Here is a 21,257-nt window from a genome sequence, read left to right as displayed (position 1 = left end):
CGAAAATACCTTTACGCTCGAATGCGAGTGCTGCTGCTTTCTGCGCCGGGAAATTAAGCCTCACCATCAACTATAAAACTGTAGGCTGATGCGTTAATGATGTGACCCACAGCTGTCTAGTTTGGCCCATCACACTGTAGTGTAGTCAGTATGATCATATTCCCGGTTTAACCTCTCACTGGCACCGACCGATAGAAGAGGCGGTCTCAATAAAGAGAACAAAATTTCGAAGTGGTATACACTTCGGTATGCGGCTCTCCCAAGACAAAAAAGGAGAAACCGGTTTTTTTAGGCGGTAGCCTTTGGCCCAGGACTCTATCGGTCTCCTTGGTTTGGTCCAATCAAACCAATGTGGGTGTCAAATGAAAAGTACTGTCGTGTAGATTACGAATATGCAAAAATTGGACTCGGGAAGGACCTAAATGGTTTTGAGAATTTTTAACTTAGGTAACATAGGCATAGGTTAACAAGGTGCAAAATCCTCAAGACCCCGTAGGTTCCTCCTAAAATCGAAAGTTCGGACCATACATGCCATAGATGTTGGAGAAGATGAAGTCATAGAAGAGAAAAGTCATGGTGCAATATGTCAGTTAAAGTGGCTATGAAATAATATTATAAACGGATTGACTAAGTTAGTATACCCCCAATTGCCCGATTAGGGTTAGAAGCATTTAAACACACCATACTTATGGTTGGTAAAAGTAAAAGTCAAAAATAAGCAAAAATATGTTACAAAGGTAACTACACACTCCTAAGAGATATAATTTGTTATAACTGTGCAATGTTTTACTTTTTATTGCATCCTGCTTTTAAATTTTTACAACTTTTGTCATTTATGCAACTATTTCCATTTCATTTTCTTCTTTATGATCACACATTCATTTTTCTACTTAACAATTCACTTTGCAAACGGAATTCAGTTTTTTTTATGAGAATTATCAATTTTACCGTATATAGTTATTGTTGTTCGCAAGTACCGTGTAGTTTGGCCCAACAGCAAGCCACAATGATGTGAGGCAATGTGCCATGTACCATTTCTGTTGTTGGTTTTTGTTTTCCTCCATTTGCCATACATTTCTCATATATCTATGGGCAAAGGAAAATGAGTTTCACTTATTACTTACCGACTTACACTTACCGATTTTTGCAATTTTCTTATGGCATTTTAAATTATTGCAAATTATTCTTTGTTTGCTGCTGCTGCTTCTTACTACATACTCGCTTCTTTTTTCCTTTCGTTGGCAATGTGGTGAAGGTATACAAATATTGGCATTGTCTAATAGCATGCAACATGCATACTTACACACTGGGGTGGTGGCGCGCAAACACAATGTGCAAGCAGCAACAGCAACAATAACATTGGGAAATTGCAAATTATGTGTGTGTACCTAGGCGAAAGAAAAAAAATGTGCAAAAGGAGGAGAAAAAAACTAAACACGAGTATCTGTCAAACCCTCTATGCGCCCCAAAGCAACTCATTGTATATATGTACAATGAATAGTAGTAGTATCTCTCATTATTATTAGTAGGTGTATGATGGCATTCCGACACACATACGCGTGTTACTCACTTTGGGGTTAAAAAGTGATGTTGTTGTTGTTTTCGTCATTTGATGCATACGAGATTTGCCATATCGTTTGCTGTAGAGTAATTTGATTTGTTTTTGCTGTTTTATTAGTGGCAACAGTGGTATGTGCATAATTGGAAAACTGCACATGTGCTAGGTGTTGCTTCCGCCCTAACGCCAGAGTAAACGTCAAGTTTATCTTAACTAAGGAGGAAATCTTATCGGTGCTTTATTGTGATTTACACTCAAGTTAAGCCAAACTAGTTGGCTCATTATTTTCTTTGTTTTTTAAAAGACATTTTTTTCTTCTAAATCTCTGATGACAGCTTTTAATAACATTTTACTCTCTCATGTAGATATTTAACTCTCTAATTCTCACCGGGTGTCTTTAAGTCATGTGCTTAAGTAACTACCTTGCCCAAATGCAATTATTTGTATGTTGTTGTATTAGAAATACTGTTATTCTTCCTACTTCCCCACCAAGCAACAGAGAAAAATTCATCAGCAGCTGATTTTCGATTTTCTTTTTAAATCCATTGTCATATAGTATCCTCATGTTTTTGTTTGTCTTTAAAACAATGGTTTCCGACTGATAACCACTACCATTGCACATTTCTTAGAGATTAGTTTTCTTGCCGTTTGCATCCTCCGCTGTGGTTGGTGCCTTGCAGTCACCTTAAAATTGTTAAATCAAATGACTACCCATTGTCCTCCATTGCATTCGATGAATGAGCGCAGCGCAGCGGTGGTGTTGCTGGTGATGATATTGCATTGCCTTGTTTTTGTTGTTATTATGAATTTTTTTTGCACAAAGTGACCTAAATTACATGTTACGGCCGACCTACTACTATTTAGTAGTTTTGGTAATGCAGTTGTTCCGGCCGATGTTGTCTCGTATAGTTTCGTTCGTTATGGCTCTGCCAGACATAGAATTGCATTTCGTTGTTTTGGTCAAAGCATACCGCTTGTACTAACACACTTTTACATACACACATATGAACACTTTTGTTGTATAGTGATGAGAGTAATGCAGTTGTAAAACTACACAAAATTATGTTAATATTTTCTTGTTGTTGTTGTTTAGATTTATAGACATAACGGTGGCATAATATAAGTAGTTTGTAAAATCATACATATGACTTTATGTACATATATTTGTAGATATGTACATGTGTTATTTGCTATTACACGAATTTATGTATGTCTTTCTATGTGAATGAATGCGCTGTAACCTATTTCTGGGAAATTGTCAAGCCTTAAAGACGACCATGGTTGTCCATAATAGCGGTAATCACTATTATGGCTTCTTGAAATTATAGATTTGGTTATTTGTTGACAAGAAGACATAATGCAAAATGCGAATGAAGAAACAAAAAACTGGGTTAAATCAACTATGGTCTATGGATATCAGTGTTGCCGTAATAAAAACGTTTTTCATCCTACAGTAATCGCAATGGGGAAGACATTCTTCCTTCTTTTTATACCCTCCACCATAGGATGGGGGTATACTAATTTCGTCATTCTAATTGTAACTCCTCTAAATATTCGTCTAAGACCCCATAAAGTATATATATTCTTGATCGTCATGGCATTTAAAGTCGATCTAGCCAATTCCGTACGTCCATCCGTCTGTCTGTCGAAATCACGCTAACTTTCGCAGGAGTAAAGCTAGCTGCTTGAAATTTTGCACTAATACTATAGTTATGACTTCCAACAACTGTGCCAAATATGGTTCGAACCGGTCCATAACCTAATATAGCTGCCATGTAAACCGTTCTGAGGTCTTGACTTCTTGGGCCTCTAGGGGGCGCAAATATTATCCGATTTGGCTGAAATTTTGTACAACGGCTTCTCCCATGACCTTCAACATACGTGTCAAATATGGTCTGAATCGGTCAATTGCCTGATACAGCTCTCATATAAACCGATCATCCTATTTTACTTCTTGAGCCCCTAAAAAGCGGAATTCTTATAAGAATTGGCTGAAATTTTACACAATATCTTCTACTATGGTCTCCAACATGCACCTCAATTATGATCCAAATCGGACCATAACTTGATATATCTCTTATCATAGCAATTATTTTCTTTTATCCCTTGTTTGCCTAATAAGATATATCGGGAAAAGAACTCGACAAATGTGATCCATGGTGGAGGGCCCGAGCGAACTTAGCACGCTTTTACTTGTGTCTTTGCAGTACCACATTGAACTGAATCTAAGTGAGAAGTCTGATTGCAGACTGACACTTTAACCTATTCTTATCCATTCTAGAATTTTCAGCACTTTATGTTGACTCTTTCACAAACTGTTTGAAGGACCGTCCACACGTGGACATTTTTTTTTTTGCATACAATATAACGGTTCCTATTACCATATGAAACAAAGTGTTGCCAACACAATTAAATTTTCTATTAAACCCCATAAAAATACAAGCACGATACCCTAGTTCTGTTAGTATCAGAAGTCCAGTTGACTAAAAAATTCGCTAATGGAGAAAAACTTCCCACCCAATAACAGGACTATCATTCAAATTATTATAATTTAATGTGAAATGAACTCAAATAGGTCAGCACTATATACATATATTAATTTTTGCGTAATTTTTTCGCTTTTATTGTAACTACTCTAGGTTTTAGCTTTTGTTTAATGTAGTATATAAGAACTCAGTGGGTCACCGTGGCGCAGAGATTAGCACGCCGGCCTATGACGCTGAACGACAGGTTTCGAAACCTGGTAAAAACATCAAAAACAGTTTTAAGCTGTGTTAGCTCCTTTGCAATGCTGCTGACATTTGTGAGGTATTCAGCCGGGGGTTCAAACTCTACCATCTGTGAAAATTTCATGAAAATCGGTTCAGCCGTTTTGAGTCTATACGGAACAGACAAACAAACTAACCAACAAACAAAGCTCGACAATTTAATTTTTAAAAAATAGATGGCTTATTAGTTGCACTCTATCCCATGTTGATCTGTCTGTCTAATGGTGAGTTAGATTTTCTAAAAAACTGTCGCATTTTTTCGACATGTCGCACTGAAATACAAATTTTGTGTTCGGGAGTAGTTTTCGCAGCACTTTAAAACAGCTGCTATCATTTCATAGGCACCTACACCTAAATTACGGCGTACACGGAATATCATATTTTATCGCGAAGGCCTAAATTTAGATAAACTTCCCGCTTAAAACAGCTGACTGCTGTCATTAAAGTAAATTTTGTTTGAATTTTTGGAAATGTTTATTATGTTGACGTCCTCTATGAAAAAAAAAATTAATACCGATATTTACATCGATATTGTTTCTCTTTCGAGATGAGCTCAATTCATTATATTTTAATTTTCATGTTCCGTAAACCACCATTCGTCATAATCCGGTGAAAAATGCATAATTTATACTCTCATAGCAGCTATATCGAAATATGGTCCGATTCAATGTTGCACAACAAAATATTGGTGTTTTTACGACACGGATGTCGAAAAGTCTAACATAAGTCACTGTGTCAAATTTCAGCTAAATCGGATTATGAATGTGACTTTTATGGGGCCAAGACTTTAAATCGAGAGATCGGTCTATATGGCAGCTATATTCAAATCTGGACCGATCTGAGCCAAATTGAAGAGGTATGTCGACTGGCCTAACACAAGTCACTGTCCAAAATTTCAGCAAAATCGGATAATAAATATCAGATCAGTCTATATGGGGCTATATCAAGATATAGTCCGATATAGCCCATCTTCGAACTTGCTTGTGGACAAAAAAAGAATCTGTGCAAAGTTTTAGTTTAATCTCTCTTTTTTTCAAGACTGTAGCGAGATTTCAACAGACAGACGGACGGACATGTCTAGATCGTCTTAGATTTTTATGCTGATCAAGAATATATATACTTAATGAGGTCTTAGACTAATATTTCGATGTGTTGCAAACTGAATGATAAAATGAATATACGACCATCCTTCGGTGGTGGGTATAAAAAGTGCAACACTTTGAAAGGATTGGGACGACATCTGCAAAATGTTATACCATTACCATGTTGTTACATTGCTGTAAGATTTTTTTTTCTAGAATCGAAACCACCATGAGTAAAAGTACGTATGTATTTATTACTGTATACATGCAAAACAAAACAATACTTATTAGATTATAAAACCACTTTGTCACGGGGGGCTGACATCACTCTTCTTACAAAAAATAATCGCTACTCGATGATGATGATGATGACGGTAATAGGGCCAATAAATCTGATGGTGTCACTCGACAATCACTTTTATTTTTATGAATACTCAAACTTTGGTTCATTTTGTATAGCTTATAAATTGAATCATAAACAGTTCTCTTACAAAAGGACTACTAGTTTATATTCATCTTAAATGGGTGTTGGACATAACATGTTGTGTGGATGACAATGTTTTGGAGGAAAATAAATTTGAAAAAATCCAAGCAAAGTTTTCAATGTGTCAGCATAACATGTAGGTTTTTTGTTGAAATTAAATACCAATTTAGTTTTGTCTTACCCCTTAAGGAACTGATAAGAAGTTACTTATCTGTAATATTTTAATATTGGCTTTTGACGTATTGTATAAAGTTCATCTTTATTTAAACAATAATTTTTTTTGACAACTTGCTTCCTCCCCCTTTTTTGAATGAATTGATTTTCTAATGCACTCAACTTTTGTTATAAAACCCTATCGAATACTTTAGTGAGCTTTTGTTTATTTTTTCCCAGTGGAATAGCCATCTCATTGCATACATCATTGTGGTTCTCTACACAGTAATGCCCGTTCACAGAAAACTCTCTTCACTGTAATGGTAGTATGATTTTGTACTTTTTGTTTGGTGTTTTGTTTTTAAATACGTGATAAAAATAATCGTTTTTGTTTTATTTGACCGCCAGTCATCATTTTGTAAAGAATTCAATCTCTTTGTTTTGTTGTTGTATTTTTCTATTTAATTGTTATGATAATTTGATTGTTGTTTCTGTTTAAGCTATTTTTTGTGGTTATAGAGCCCGCCGCCGCAACCTTACCGATAAACTGGACTGATTTTCGCTTTCATGTATTTTCTCATTTTTCTTTTCATGACACCCTTTTCTAGTTTCGTGCATCCATCGTTGCTTCACCAGATTAGATGTGTTGTGTTTTTTATTATCAAGTTTGAATATTCGATATGTCTGCCCTAGAGGTCTATATTCCACTAGTTTAGTGATAAGATGGGAGGAAAAATGGGTAATCTAATCGAATAATTGCATTTCCTTTTCATAACAGTGACATAGACACCGAATAATGGCACAAATTGCGTGTAGGGTTGCCATTAGTTGATTGAAATAAGAAAAAAAATTTGAAAATTTTTTGATAATAAATGGATAATTGAATAATTTATAATAAAATAAGTTAAAATAGAATAGAATAAAAATAAAACATGCAATAATATTAAATATAATTAATTAAGATTAAAAATAGCGCAAAATAAAATATGTAGTAAAGGGTGATTTTTTTGAGGTTAGGATTTTCATGCATTAGTATTTGACAGATCACGTGGGATTTCAGACATGGTGTCAAAGAGAAAGATGCTCCGTATGCTTTGACATTTCATCATGAATAGACTTACTAACGAGCAACGCTTGCAAATCATTGAATTTTATTACCAAAATCAGTGTTCGGTTCGAAATGTGTTCATTCACCGTAACGTTGCGTCCAACAGCATCTTTGAAAAAATACGGTCCAATGATTCCACCAGCGTACAAACCACACCAAACAGTGCATTTTTCGGGATGCATTGGCAGTTCTTGAACGGCTTCTGGTTGCTCTTCACTCCAAATGCGGCAATTTTGCTTATTTACGTAGCCATTCAACCAGAAATGAGCCTCATCGCTGAACAAAATTTGTCAAAATTTGAACACATTTCGAACCGAACACTGATTTTGGTAATAAAATTCAATGATTTGCAAGCGTTGCTCGTTAGTAAGTCTATTCATGATGAAATGTCAAAGCATACTGAGCATCTTTCTCTTTGACACCATGTCTGAAATCCCACGTGATCTGTCAAATACTAATGCATGAAAATCCTAACCTCAAAAAAATCACCCTTTACAAGAAAAAATAAATAAAAAAAGCGAGGAGAATTCCCGCAAACTTGCAAATAAAAAACTAAATCAAAATAAATAAATTTGATAATAAATGGATAATAATATAATAAATGGATAATGATGTAATAAGTGGATAATAATTCGGCCGGGCCGAATCTTATATACCCTCCACCATGGATCGTATTCGCCGAGTTCTTTTCCCAGTATCTCTTTTTAGGCAAAAATATGATAAAAGGAAAGAATTGCTATGATATTGGAGGTATAAAAACATGTTATCGTCCGATTCGGATCATAATTGAACTGAATGTTAGAGACCACAGTAGAAGTCGTTGTTAGAGACCACAGTAGAAGTTTCAGCCAATTCAAATAAAAATTGCGCTCTTAAGGGCCTCAAGAAATAAAATAGGGAGATTGGTCTATATGGGAGCTGTATCAGGCTATAGACCGATTCAAACCATAATTGACACGTATGTTGAAGGTCATGAGAGAAGTCGTTGTACAAAATTTCAGCCAAATCGGGTAATAATTGTGACCTCTAGATGCTCAAGAAGTCAAGATCCCAGATGGGCTTATATGGCAGCTATACCAGGTTATTGACCAATTTGAACCACACTTAACACAGTTTTTGAAAATCATAACAAAACACTTCGCGCAAAATTTCAGCCAAATCGGATGAGAATTGCGCCCTCTAGAAGCTCAAGAAGTCCAAATCCAAGATCGGTTTATAGGGCAGCTATATCAAAACATGGACCAATATGGCCCATTTACAATCCCAACCGACCTACACTACTAAGAAGTATTCGTGTAAAATTTCAACCGGCTAGTTTTACTCCTTCGAAAGTTAGCATGCTTTCGACAGACAGACGGTCGGACAGACGGACATGGCTATATCGACTTAAAATGACATGACATCAAGAATGTATATACTTTATGAATGTATATACTTTATGGGGTCTCAGAGGAATATTTCGAGGAGTTACAAACAGAATGACGAAATTAGTATACCCCACCTTATGGTGGTGGAGGGTATAAAAAGAAAGAAACATTCCCGCCGTTCCTTAATGGAATGCTTATTTGCAAATTAAAAATTAAACTAAACAAAAATAAGAAAAAAATTAAAATTAAAATAAATAATTAAAACAATTGTGGCTTGTAAGAACTCAAGAAGTAAAATCGGGAGATCGGTTTATATGCGAGCTATATCAAGTTATACACAAAATTTCAGTCAAATCGGACAAAAGGTGAGGCTTACAGGGGCTCTAGAAGTCAAATCGGGGGATCGATTTATATGGGAGCTATATCCAAATCTGAACCGATATGGCCCATTTGCAATCCCCAACGTTCTACATAAATATTAAGTATCTTGTACGCCTATGAACACCTAGACAGAATGACAGGGATCGAAAACTGGCGAGAACATCAGAAAATAATTCCACTAATATTGGTGGTATTTGTGATGGTTCCCGATTCATTAAGCTAAAACTTGAATCGGACAACTCATTGATATTCATTAAGTCCGCTGCTGTTCCGCAATTGAATATTTCTGCTCAAATTTTTTAGTTCTGTTGGGATTTTTAAGGGTCCTTGTTCATAAATATGGGTCTTTGTTAGCTGTAGGATAAATCCAAAAATGAGCAGGTGCTTTTTACTTTCAAGATTTAATGTACCGGACTTGGACTTCCATAACTAGGCCGTATTACTCTACTATTGTGGAAGGCGGCTAAATACCTGGGAATATTGACGAAAATTGCTATAAGACACTGTGTGCTTCTACTCCTACCAGAGGATGATCGAAAAAAAGTAGGACGTGGTAGCAATCTCTGGCATTGCTCGTTTTGGGTCAAGAGGCGGGGAGGTCTTTACGGTCGATGGGGGAATGACACTCTTACACTTTTTCTTCCTCTCTCCACTAGGGACTCGACTTTTTTTTAACTTTTTCAGCTTTCTGCTCAGTGTGGCTTTTCAGTGCGCCAAACTGTCATTCAAGTAAACTTGATGGTGCAACGTTTTCCTACATTGGATAATGCATTGTGCTAGTATTGTATTAGTACTTGTATTTCCTTCCCCTTAAAGTGTTGAGTTTACTTTGCTTTGGCAACCCTACAATAACATGAGGCTTTGATTTCAAAAATAGGGCAGCTTTACATTTTGGATTCTAGAATTTCCTTCTTTACACTACCCATCAGCTGAAATATGTATGTATATGCATATCCCTGATAAGATTGTATGTGGTTAAGGTTTAGAATAGAACTCAACACAAACACACACACCACCGCACTTATTCATCAAATGTCATTATCAACAACTAAACTTGGCTGATGGCGGAGATGATATCAGCAAGTGATTTTCATTGCAGTTATTCTGCTTATTATTTTTACAATTCATCTTTTTAATAATAATAATTTCATTTCTCTTCTTCTTCTTGATTTGCAGAAATCTAAAAGAATTAAAACTCAAAGCAAAAGTGGAACTTTAACTTGGAGGATTCAGTTTGTCAAATACTGAATGAAAGACAAGCCATAGATATATGAGAGGACAACAACAACAACAAAAGCAAAATCCACAAACAATTTGGGGCTAGAAAATAAACGCAAAGAAAATCAAATCTTAATTTTTAAATTAAGAGCCAACAAAAACAAGAAAAACGAGCAAAATGGTTAATTAAAAAATTAAAAGAAAACACCAACAGCAAAAATTTGCATTGCAAACAATGCAAAAATCACACAAGAACAACCACAACAGCAACAATACCACCACACCATTCTAGAAAAACAAACATAGCACAGCAACAACTGAAAACGCAGACAACAACAACAACAACAACATAAAGATAAATTCGATTGCAACATTGTATTAAGTTTTCACCTACATAACAACAAGAATCCAGACAAAGCTAGACCAGCTCACCCAAGCCAGAGGAATAGAATAACACTTAATGGTGTTTTAATAGCCAACAAGTTTATCTCCCCCCCCGCCTAGTTAATTAATTGATTTCTGAAGTGAAACCAGAGATTTTGTCAACAATTTTTCTGTCTAGCTGAGGCCATTGCACCAACAAGCAGCATCCTCCGTCACCACTACTGCTACTACATCATAAAAGTCGTGGCTTTATTAATTGTGCTGGGAATAAGTTTCTGTTGAGGACACACCAGCAATGCTCGTGGTCAAGATACACATCCAGGCCATAAGCACATAACGTTAGATGTTGTTGTTGTTTCCTTAAAGTTTTCGGTTGAATTTTTTAATTTTGTGTTACCACAATTTTGGTTTGGATATTTTTTTCCTAGCGAAGAAGCAGCAAGCAGTCATACAACCAGTCAATTTAGCCTCCAGTTTATTCTAAAAGGCGGTGCAAGCAGATAGGCTTAACCAAAAGGGGAAATCCCACAACTTGAACCAAGGAATAAACGACGAACACAGATTGCTAAAGGGCGGCTTATATACACAAACAGCAACAGTTTGTCATTATATGTATGTGAGAAAAAATGTTGCCGCATAAACTAGAATATATTGGGAAAAATGATTCGCTGAACATGGAAACGTTTTGGGAAGCTGCTTTGTACTCCGTTGCTGCCTCTGCCGCCGCCGCTGCTGTTGTTTCAGCTGAAAGGACTGTCGCTGCTGCTGTTGTTGATACTGTTTGCCAAGCATACAAGGCCCACTTGCTGCCACCAAGTGTTGCAATAGCTACTCACAGTGTTGCTGCAAACTTTGCTCACACCACAACATATGACGATCAACAATAAATCAATCGAAAGAAAACAAAAAACAAAGAACGCCAAAATCCAATCCAAAATCCAACAACAACAACAATTAAGAAGAACATCATTCTGATACGCAAGATTTTAGAAGAAAATCCTTACAGCAACAACAAAAAAGCGTTAATCAATAATAATAATTAAAATATAGGCAAAACAAAAAAAACGAGAAGTCACCTTTAACTCAACCAAAAAGCCAAAACAACAAAAAATTATATCACCTTTAAAACACCCCTTCCCCTACACGAGTAAAACCATCACTGGTTCACAAGTAATTGTATATTTTTTTTTGCTCGCACAAGTAAGTGAGAAAATCGAAGGCCGCATTTCTCTACATCCCATTAAAATTATTCGGGTAGTAAAGTATAGAAGCTTGCAGTCTCAAGAAGCAGCCAACGAAGATTATCTAGCTGTGCAGTTTCAAAAAAGTCAATCAGTCAGTCTGTCTGTCAGCCCATTGTGGACAAAATCATTTTTAGACCCTTCAGCTACAGAGATCATATGATTTTGTTGTATTCACAAGGACTTGGACAATTTGTTGGCATACCAACATCACCCTCACTACTTGGCAGAGAAAAGCAGGATAATCCAATACAGCAATTTCAGCAAAATTCTTGTCAAAAGAACAGGTATGTTGTTGCAGGCTAAGCTAAGCACCCTACTTCCTCCTCTACAGTAACTTGGTCCTTTAGCATTCCCCTTCCTTGCCTTTCCTTACCAACCTACCACCCACCTTTTTCATAAATCTCTTGTATCCTTTGTAGATTAACAAAACACTTAAGGTCCTATTTGCCATTTGTTGTTTGCGAAACATTCTTCCAAAATCAAAAACACAATTGAAATTTTGCTTTTCTAATTTCGAAATTTCTCTTATTAAAGCAAAATTTAGAACAAAATTGTTACACTAAAATTTCTATAGAGAGAAAAAAACAATCCTCTTGTTGTTTATCGTAACTTGATGCACTGATTTGTTTTTAATGATATTTGGCCATTGTTTGAGAGTTTTTTTTTTGTTATCTTGGGTATATTCGAGTTTGATGTTCTGTTTTGTGTTGCATTTCAGATGTCCTCGGTAGTTTACCTTCTTTGTGTAACATTTTGCAAAGGACCTTTAAATGTTTGTATTTAAAAAAATTCTAATATTTGTCTTTGCGCTATTTCAAAAGTTTATATAATATTTGATACTTGTTTTTTGTTTGTCTCGTAAAACATTGTTTTCGTTTTTTCTTGCCTGGTAAAGTAGTTACTTTTTGTTTCGTGCTGATGAATCAACGTTATAAAAGCGATAAGTAATTTTTGAAAATTAATTTGACTTTGAATGGGTTATACCGACCGACGTCGCAATGTTTTTTCATAAAAATTCCTACTGCGCCTGTCTACTAGTGTCATAAATATATCTTTATACGGCAATGGTCTAGATGACCTGATGTTTTTTGCGAAGATTAAATGTTCGCTATCATCATCTTGTGTATTGGCATTTGCCTCCCAGAGATGTCAGATTGAATTTTCATAACCTTGAGCGGTCTAAGGTACTCCAGATTATCAGGCTGCACAGAAGCTCTGAACAAAGTTCATGCAATTACAGTAACAAGATATTGGGATACTGTTTCTCAATGAGTGTGTATGGCGGCGTCAATACTTACCAGTAGGAAGTGGTGCTAATGCGTTGAACATGTGTTCGCTTGCTATCAAGGATTTTACGATACCCAACCGATACTACAAGGATATTGTCTGGTCGCCAGGGCCACTCAAAAACCTTACTTCTAGCATAAATGAAGGATAAATAGGCCGAACACTCATAATTCAGACAATCTAGAAATGGAAGCATGAAGTTTAACCCTAGATGTGTTCTGTTCTTTTTGTTAAACTTCTTTTTTTGCTGTGTTATATATAACTGTTGAATTGTGAATTATTATCTATTGTGAATTATTGTTTGACTGTCCGACGCGAGATGGCTATGAGCACTTCTTTATTTGTTGTGAAATTTGAAATATATTTAACTGTTGTATTGTGAATTATTATCTATTGTGAATTATGGTTTAACTATCCGGCACGAGATGGCTACGATCAGCACACGGGATGGAACTCTGATCTCCGATTTGTGTGGTGTTCACCGTCTTCACGAGAAACTCAGCTGAAAGCTACCGGGCGCGTCCACAGGTTGTGGATAGTGGGATGCTTTAGGTATGGAGTAGTTGCATTTGCTGTCACGATGCTCCGAACAAAGTTCATGCAATTACAGCAACATGGTACTGGGATACAGTTTCTCAATGAGTGTGTATGTCGGCTTCAATACTTACCTGTAGGATGTGATGCTAATGCGTCGAACATGTGTCCGCTTGCCATCAGGGATTTTACGAAACTGAACCTATCCTTATCTGGTCACCAAGGTCACTCAGAAATATAGTACTGTAGTAACTTACCTTCTAGCATAAATGTAGGATAAATTAGGCCGAACAGTCATAATTCAGACAATCTAGAAAGGGAAGCATGAACCCTATATGTGTTCAGTTTCTCTTTTTGTTTGACTTCTTTATTTGCTGTGTTACATGTATAACTGTTGAATTGTGAATTATTATCTATTGTGAATTATTGTTTGACTGTCCGACGCGAGATGGCTATGAGCACTTCGTTATTTGTTGTGAAATTTTAAATATATTTAACTGTTTAATTATGAATTATTATCTATTGTGAATTATGGTTTAACTGTTCGGCACGAGATGGCTATGATCTGCACACGGGATGGAACTCCGATCTCCAATTTGTGTGCTGTCTTCACGAGAAACTCAGCTAAAAGCTACTGGGCGCGTCCACAGGTTGCGAATAGTGGCATGCTTTGGGTATGGAGTAGCTCCATTTGCTGTCACGGACAATCATACTCCAGATTATCAGGCATGCACATAAGCTCCGAACAAAGTTCATACAATTACAGTTACAAGGTACTGGGATACTGTTCCTCAATGAGTGTGTATGTCGACTTCAATACTTACCAGTAGGAAGTGATGCTAATGCATCGAACATGTGTCTGCTTTCCATCAGGGATTTTACGAAACTCGACTTATCCTTGTCTGGTCGTCAAGGCCACTCAGAAGCACTAGTACTGTTACAACTTACCTTCTAGCATAAATGTAGGATGTATTAGGCCAAACAATCATAATTCAGACAATCTAGAAATGGAAGCATAAAGTTGAACCCTAGATGTGTTCTGTTTCTCTTTTTGTTTGACTTCTTTATTTGCTGTGTTATATACGACTGTTGAATTGTGAATTATTATTTACTGTGAATTATTGTTTGACTGTCCGACGCGAGATGGCTATGAGCACTTCTTTATTTGTTGTGAAATTTGAAATATATTTAACAGATTAATTATGAATTATTATCTATTGTGAATTATGGTTTAACTGTCCGGCACGAGATGGCTATGATCTGCACACGGGATGGAACTCCGATCTCCAATTTGTGCGCTGTTCACCGTCTTCACGAGAAACTCAGCTGGGAGGTACCGGGCGCGTCCACAGGTTGCGAATAGTGGCATGCTTTGGGTATGGAGTAGCTGCATTTGCTGTCACGGACAATCATCAGTATCGAGGGTCTCAGTGGGAGGGCGGGGTATTGGATCTTGTTTAACTATTCAGTGCCTGCGTGATACTCAATACGATCAGGCGAGTTATTGGCGCAGTGGCCTTAAAGTTCTCGCAGCGATCGGAACGAGCTTGCTCACGTATGGAGCTTAACGAGAATCGCTAACTCCACATACCAATGTGGCTACAACAACTACAACAACATGGTTTAACTGCTGTTATAATTTTGACTATCGCAATGCAAGGACAAATCAACGCAAATATGCAGTATATGTGGACAATCGAAAAAAAATTTAACTTGGACCTAATCACGGCATTCGATTTCGAGATTTTTCATTCGAATTGTACATTTCTCCAGTCATGCGAGTCGATATCGAGTTTCGTTTGTTCGAAATTATATTTCATTGCTCTATTGTCATCGAGAAGGATTTCTTTTGATTCTTTATGCATTTATTTGCGCAATAAGAATCCAAAAGCGGAAAATTTTAGTTGTGTTCTTTTCTTTGTGTACGATGAAAATGATTTAGTAACTATTTTTGCCAACATTGTCATGAACTAATTAGCAACAATCAATTATGGCCAACTTAATGAGCTACGAGCTCACTTATGTGAAATCAGTGCGTCAAGTGTTAGCATGTGTAGGGCATGCGGGGAAGATAATGAGACATTGGAGCATTTCCTTTGTCATTGCCCGGCTTTCGTGTCTAACAGATACCGGTACTTAGGTGGATATACAATATCAGACATGAACCAACTGGATGCTGGACTTTAGATTCTTTTTCGAAGTCATTGTATTGCTCCCACTATTTCACCACTTCCAACTTGCTACTTTTTTTCGAAAGCTTCTAGCGGTGAAAAGATTTTATTTATGATATTGTTAGGCAGAAAACTTTTTGCACATAAAATCATTTGCTTTTTGCCCTCTCCACACATTTCCAAAATCAACCACATGCATATACATATATTGAATTCCTGCAAGAAATTTACTCCCATTCGACCATAAATCGTCGTTTCTATTTTCCTAAGAGAAAAACCCACCAACTACAGCACAATCAAAAGTAAGTAATTAAACAAAACAAACTCACATTTGTTTTTATTTACTGCCGCCGACTAAATTTTCCTATTTTTTTTAATATTAATTTGCTTTTTGATACTGGCAACGCTGTACAAAATTGTAGCAAATTTCGATTGAATGTCTTGATCATCCAAATATGTTTTCGTATCGATAATTAGTTCGAAGCAAAAACGAATACGGTGATTAGGCCCCTGTTCTATATACCTTTGGTATAGGAACTCCAAATTACGGAGTTATTGCTATCGCGTCCACTGGTTGCGTGTAGTGGAATGCTTCATGCGGAGTTATTGTAATTCCAGTCCCGGACAATCAGCGGTATCGAGTGGGGAGTCTAAGTGAGAGGGCGGGTGGCACCGGCTCTTGCTCGATATGATAAAGAGAGTTTTTTTTGGCACCTTTAAATAACCAATGAAAATCACGTTACCGCATCCATCGGACTTTTGGACCGGAACGAGCTCACTCACCTTTAGGGGTTTGAGGAGGATCGCTTCCTCCACATTATCGTTAGTTATGATGTTGTTGTTGTTGTAGCAGTTGTGTTTTGAGCGCTGAGCCGGCAGCCCTTGGCGATGAAGTATTCCATCGGATCAATCCGGTACGTTCAACCGGTTGCCATAAGATTGACAGCGTTGGTTATCCCCTCCTAATGCTGACGACATTTATGAGGTACATGCCATGTAAAAATTCTTCCCAAAGGAAGTTCCTTATCATTGAGCTTAAAACTTGATTCGGACAGCACTCATCGATACATGCCATGTAAAAACTCTTCCCAAAGGAAGTTCCTTTTCATTGAGCTTAAAACTTGATTCGGACAGCACTCATTGATATGGGAAACATTCCCAAAGAGGTGTCGCTATGCAGCACCCCGTTCGGACTCGTCTATAAAAAGAAAGTTCCTTATCATTGATATGGAAAAAGTTTGCCCCTTGTTCCTTAGTGGAATGTGTGTGGACAAATTTGCAAATTGCATTGCATTGGAGGTTCGAGGCCCTTAGGCTTGAACTCAAACGGACTTCTTATTCATGTTTCTCTTTTCATTTAGACATTTTTTTCTTAAATCATTATATATTCAGCCTTTTAACCATATTTATTTATTTGTTGTGGGCAATAGTCAAAATATAAAGAACAGCTGGACAATAATTCACAATAGAGCTTTCTCAACAACAGCCAAAGTATAAGACTGGCGTACAAATTATCTTGTGAGAGTACTTGTCCAATCTTAATTGAACACACCCTCGTCTACATTGCTACTTGCAAGCCAAATTCTCACCACATATCAACACTCGGGCCAATATTTCGAGTTTTAAATAAGTAATGGTTTTGCGTTCCACGTTCCCAAAGAGGTGATGCTTTGCAGCAAGCCGTTTGCACTCGTCTAAAAAAAGAAAGTTCCTTATCATTGTACTTAAAACTTGAATCGGAAGCCTTAGTGGATTGTTCGTGGACAAATTGCATTTCATTGGCGGTTCGAGGCTCTTAGGCTTGAATTCAAAAAATGGACTTCTTATTCATGTTTCTCTTTTCATTTAGACACTTTTTTTCTTATATCATTATAAATTTAGCCTTTTAATCGCATTTATTTATTTGTGGTAGGCAATAGTCACAATCTAAAGAACAGCTGGACAATAATTCACAATAGAGCTTTCTCAACAACAGCCAAGGATATAAGACTGGCGTACAAATTATCTTGTTAGAGTCACCTGTCCAATCTTAATTGAAAACACTATCGTCTACATTGTTACTTGCAGGCCAAATTTTCACCATATATCGTCTCTCGGGCCAATATTTCGAGTTTTAAATAAATAACGTATTTGCAATCACAATAGACGATATGACAACATAGCGTTAAAGGAAATACAAGTCCACTATACACTATGGGATTATGTTGTAATTATTGTAATAGAGGCCGCCGTATCTCAGAGGTTAGCATGTCCGTCTATGACCATGAACGCCTGGGCTTGAATTCTGATCAGAACATGTTGTTTTTGAACACAATGTTTTTGACTTTTGTGAGGTACTCTGCCATTTAAAAAAAATTGGTACGGGTTCATGGGCAAAATTGCATTTTGATTGCAATGTAATAATACTGGACATTACCAATGCAGTTTCAGGAAAGCTAGTGTCGCATTTTTACGTATTTATATCTTATCGCTTTTATAAACCGTTGCTCAACATTTTTTTATTTTCAAAATTTTCCATATCCTGCAACATCTTCAACAGCATATCACACTTTATTACTACTACTCCCCCTACACTCCTCGTACTGACTTTTAAGAGATCCTCTTTGAAAATCAAAGATAAATGTATAAACGAATTTTGAATGCTTATTTGTGTCTTTTTCACATTTCTTTTTTTTTTTCATTATATTGCAAATGAAATGAAAACAAAATGACAGGTATGAAGTATCCTCAACTAGTATCGCCTCGTGCCGTGAACGCCATCTCTGATTGGTTAGTATCACGTTTGGAGCAATTAGGCGTCGAATCACCCCAGATCTATACAAGACTTCTACTATCTCTCTTACAATCGTCAGTTCAAGTAAACGATCCAATTGAATTCAGCAACTTGGAAGTAATTCAAATTTCAGAAGTTCCATGCAATTTTAGTATATTTTAAATACATCTCTAAAGATATTTAATTGCGAAAGAGTTAAGCAAAAGAGTGAAGCAAGTGAAAGGTCCATCACTGGCGTTGGGTACATGAAACACTCACTTATGTATGGGCGCACAGTGGTGAGATCAGCGGCTAACAACAATTAAATATCCTTAAAAGCCAACAATCTTAAAAATGAATTTAAATTATTAACATATGTTTTTTTTCTTTCTCTTTTGGTATCCCTCTCTCTCTCCCTCGATAGGCATTTATCGCTAATTACAAAGGTGGGCATAGCAAACGTTTTCATTTACCCTCCGATACGGAGACTCTAAAAAAATTAAATGCTGTTCAGTGTTTAAGGGAGATTGTGTCGACCGAACAAGAGGTAAGTGGGAAAGTTGCTAACCTCCTCCTGGCTTAATCTTTTTTGTGTTGTGTCTCAGACCGCTGCTATTGAAAGACTAGTCGATGAACTGTGTGAAAAATTAAAGGATATTGAGAAACGTAGTCAAGAACTTAATGATGAGGAACGCTTTCTAATCGACACCAATTTGAACATTGAATCACTACCAACGACCAGTGAGGGCAATAGCCATCAATTAACGCAAGAGCAGGACCCAAAGCAGCAGCAGCAGTCCTCAGTGATTGGTTTTGATCAACAGCATCATTTTTGCCAACAGCATATTTTGCCCGCGTCGTCTTCGCAGGTTGCCGCTTCGATTGCCATACACTCTCGTCGTCTAGTGCCACCAAGTAATGAAAATGTTTTAAACGACAGCGACAACGATCCCAAGAAACGCTATTTCCGTGCCTTTCCTGCATTGTCGAAGGAAATGGAAGATTCCTTCCGCATATGGCGTCGTAATGCAAAATCTTTAACTTGGCCAGTTGTGGGACGTGCTTCTTCTTCAATTATTGGTGACACTGTTCGTGTCCACAAATCCATAGACTCCAGTAGCGGTAATTTATACGCCGAAAGCCGTAGCGCATGCGAGAAAGGCATTGAAAAGAGATTGAAGGCGGCTAGTGGTGGAGGTGTTGTCGATCCTGTGGAGGGTTTTCAAACACATAAAATAAGGCCAGAGGTTGGCGCAGGAGATATTAGTAGTGGCAGTGTGGTGGCAGTGGATGCCATTGGTGGCGAAGTTCAAGGAGCAGCGGCAAGTGCAAAAAAGAAATCTAAACGTCGCCGTAATCAAGGTATCTTACGCCTCTCCCCTCTATCACAAATTGTTTGCTTTTTAACTTGCAGTGTTCTTATTTTTTAGCTTTGTGCAAGGGTAAGCCCATCCAGAGTATACGCAATAAAGCCCCAGCTGGTGGCAGCAATTCTAATACGTGTGGCTCAGCCAGTGTGGCAACGGCTGGTGGCGGTGGTGGTAAATTCTATAGTCAACACCAAAATTATCGCAACACTACCCCAGCTTGGGACACTGATTTCAAAGGGTGCTGGGAAATGGGGCCGGATCTGATTAAGGAGTTTTTGGCCCGCCAAAAGGGAGCCACTAAACGCAGTCGCAGCAACTCCGATAGCTTGGATCAAGAGATGCGTAACGAATATAAGATGCTTAATGAAATGCCCAAGGATGATGAATTGCTTGGCGGTATAGAACGACCTTTGATGAAGCGCTACATAGATCTAACTTTTTGTTGTGGTGAGGACGATGAACGCGCTAACTATGAAGTGTTGGAGGACGGTGTTGATTATGTTGATGAGGACTATGATGATGAGAACACTTTGGCTTCCATAGAAGAGCTGACGGCCAGTGGTGTTGGTGGCGGCAATGGCAATGCTCGACGTTTGTATCAGCGTGAGGGTAAATTGCAGAAACCTCTGGTGATTTGCAACCCCATAGAAGAGAATGACATTTTTGAAGAGACCTCGGACTCGGTGGACAATTTAGATTTTGCCAATTTCAAGGCCAAATTCAACAGCAGCGTTGAGGCTTTGTGGAAAGATGCAGAGCCGCCTATGACAAACAACTCGACAGCCAACTCTAGTGCTTACGGTCAGGTTGAGAGTGGTGTTGCCGCTGCTGCTGCTGCTGCCAAAGCCAACACAATTGGAATTTCTTCGGCTTTTTATGCCACCACCTCGCTAAATGCTTTGGCTCCATTCAAACAGGATTTGTGGAACTTCTGGTCCAACTACAATCAACATCACTACGACCAGATGACGAAATTCTCCAACACCACTTCAACCGCATCGTCCATGACGATGCCGACAACGACAACACGTTTAGATGATAGTAGCGCTAGTTCTGGCGCTGGCGCCGATATTGCAAATTCAAGTGATTACTTCTCAATGCCCAGTAATTTGGATGATTTCGACAAGTCTGTGGGTGCAATGCGTCGCGTAAATGAAGCTGGTGCTTCCATGGGTGCCCACACACCCTCGATAAGTGTATTCTTGCAGAATTCCATTTGGTCCTCATCGGGTGATTGTGTTGATGCTGTTGGTGCTGCCGCTGCCGCAGAGACGGATGAAAGCTTCCTCTACAAAGTGTGGCACTCGAATAAGAAATTAAGTCAATTGGATGTGGGGAAAAATAAAAACGAAAAGGTAGGTAGTGGTGGGGGTAGAAAAAAGCGAATTTCTATTGA

The 21,257-nt window shown here is 37.6% G+C and overlaps 1 protein-coding gene across 8 annotated transcripts in view; it reads left to right on the top strand.

Moving 5' to 3' along the window:
* LOC106084312 (uncharacterized) overlaps nucleotides 1-21,257 on the top strand; it is a 72,431-nt gene that overhangs the window by 46,981 nt on the left and 4,193 nt on the right. For all 8 annotated transcript variants that reach the window (XM_013247898.2, XM_059368367.1, XM_059368366.1 and 5 more), the window contains 5 exons: nucleotides 10,078-12,031; nucleotides 18,454-18,629; nucleotides 18,916-19,038; nucleotides 19,097-19,853; nucleotides 19,922-21,216. In XM_013247898.2, coding sequence (XP_013103352.2) covers nucleotides 18,456-18,629; nucleotides 18,916-19,038; nucleotides 19,097-19,853; nucleotides 19,922-21,216 — 2,349 coding nt within the window. In that variant the 5' untranslated portion in view covers nucleotides 10,078-12,031; nucleotides 18,454-18,455. The remainder of the gene's footprint in view (nucleotides 1-10,077; nucleotides 12,032-18,453; nucleotides 18,630-18,915; nucleotides 19,039-19,096; nucleotides 19,854-19,921; nucleotides 21,217-21,257) is intronic.

This window comes from Stomoxys calcitrans, chromosome 4 (assembly GCF_963082655.1).
Source record: "Stomoxys calcitrans chromosome 4, idStoCalc2.1, whole genome shotgun sequence".
In the NCBI taxonomy this organism is placed as follows: Eukaryota; Metazoa; Arthropoda; class Insecta; order Diptera; family Muscidae; genus Stomoxys; species Stomoxys calcitrans.
Note: the sequence above shows the minus strand (reverse complement) of the source record. Positions and strands in the feature narration are given on the sequence as shown.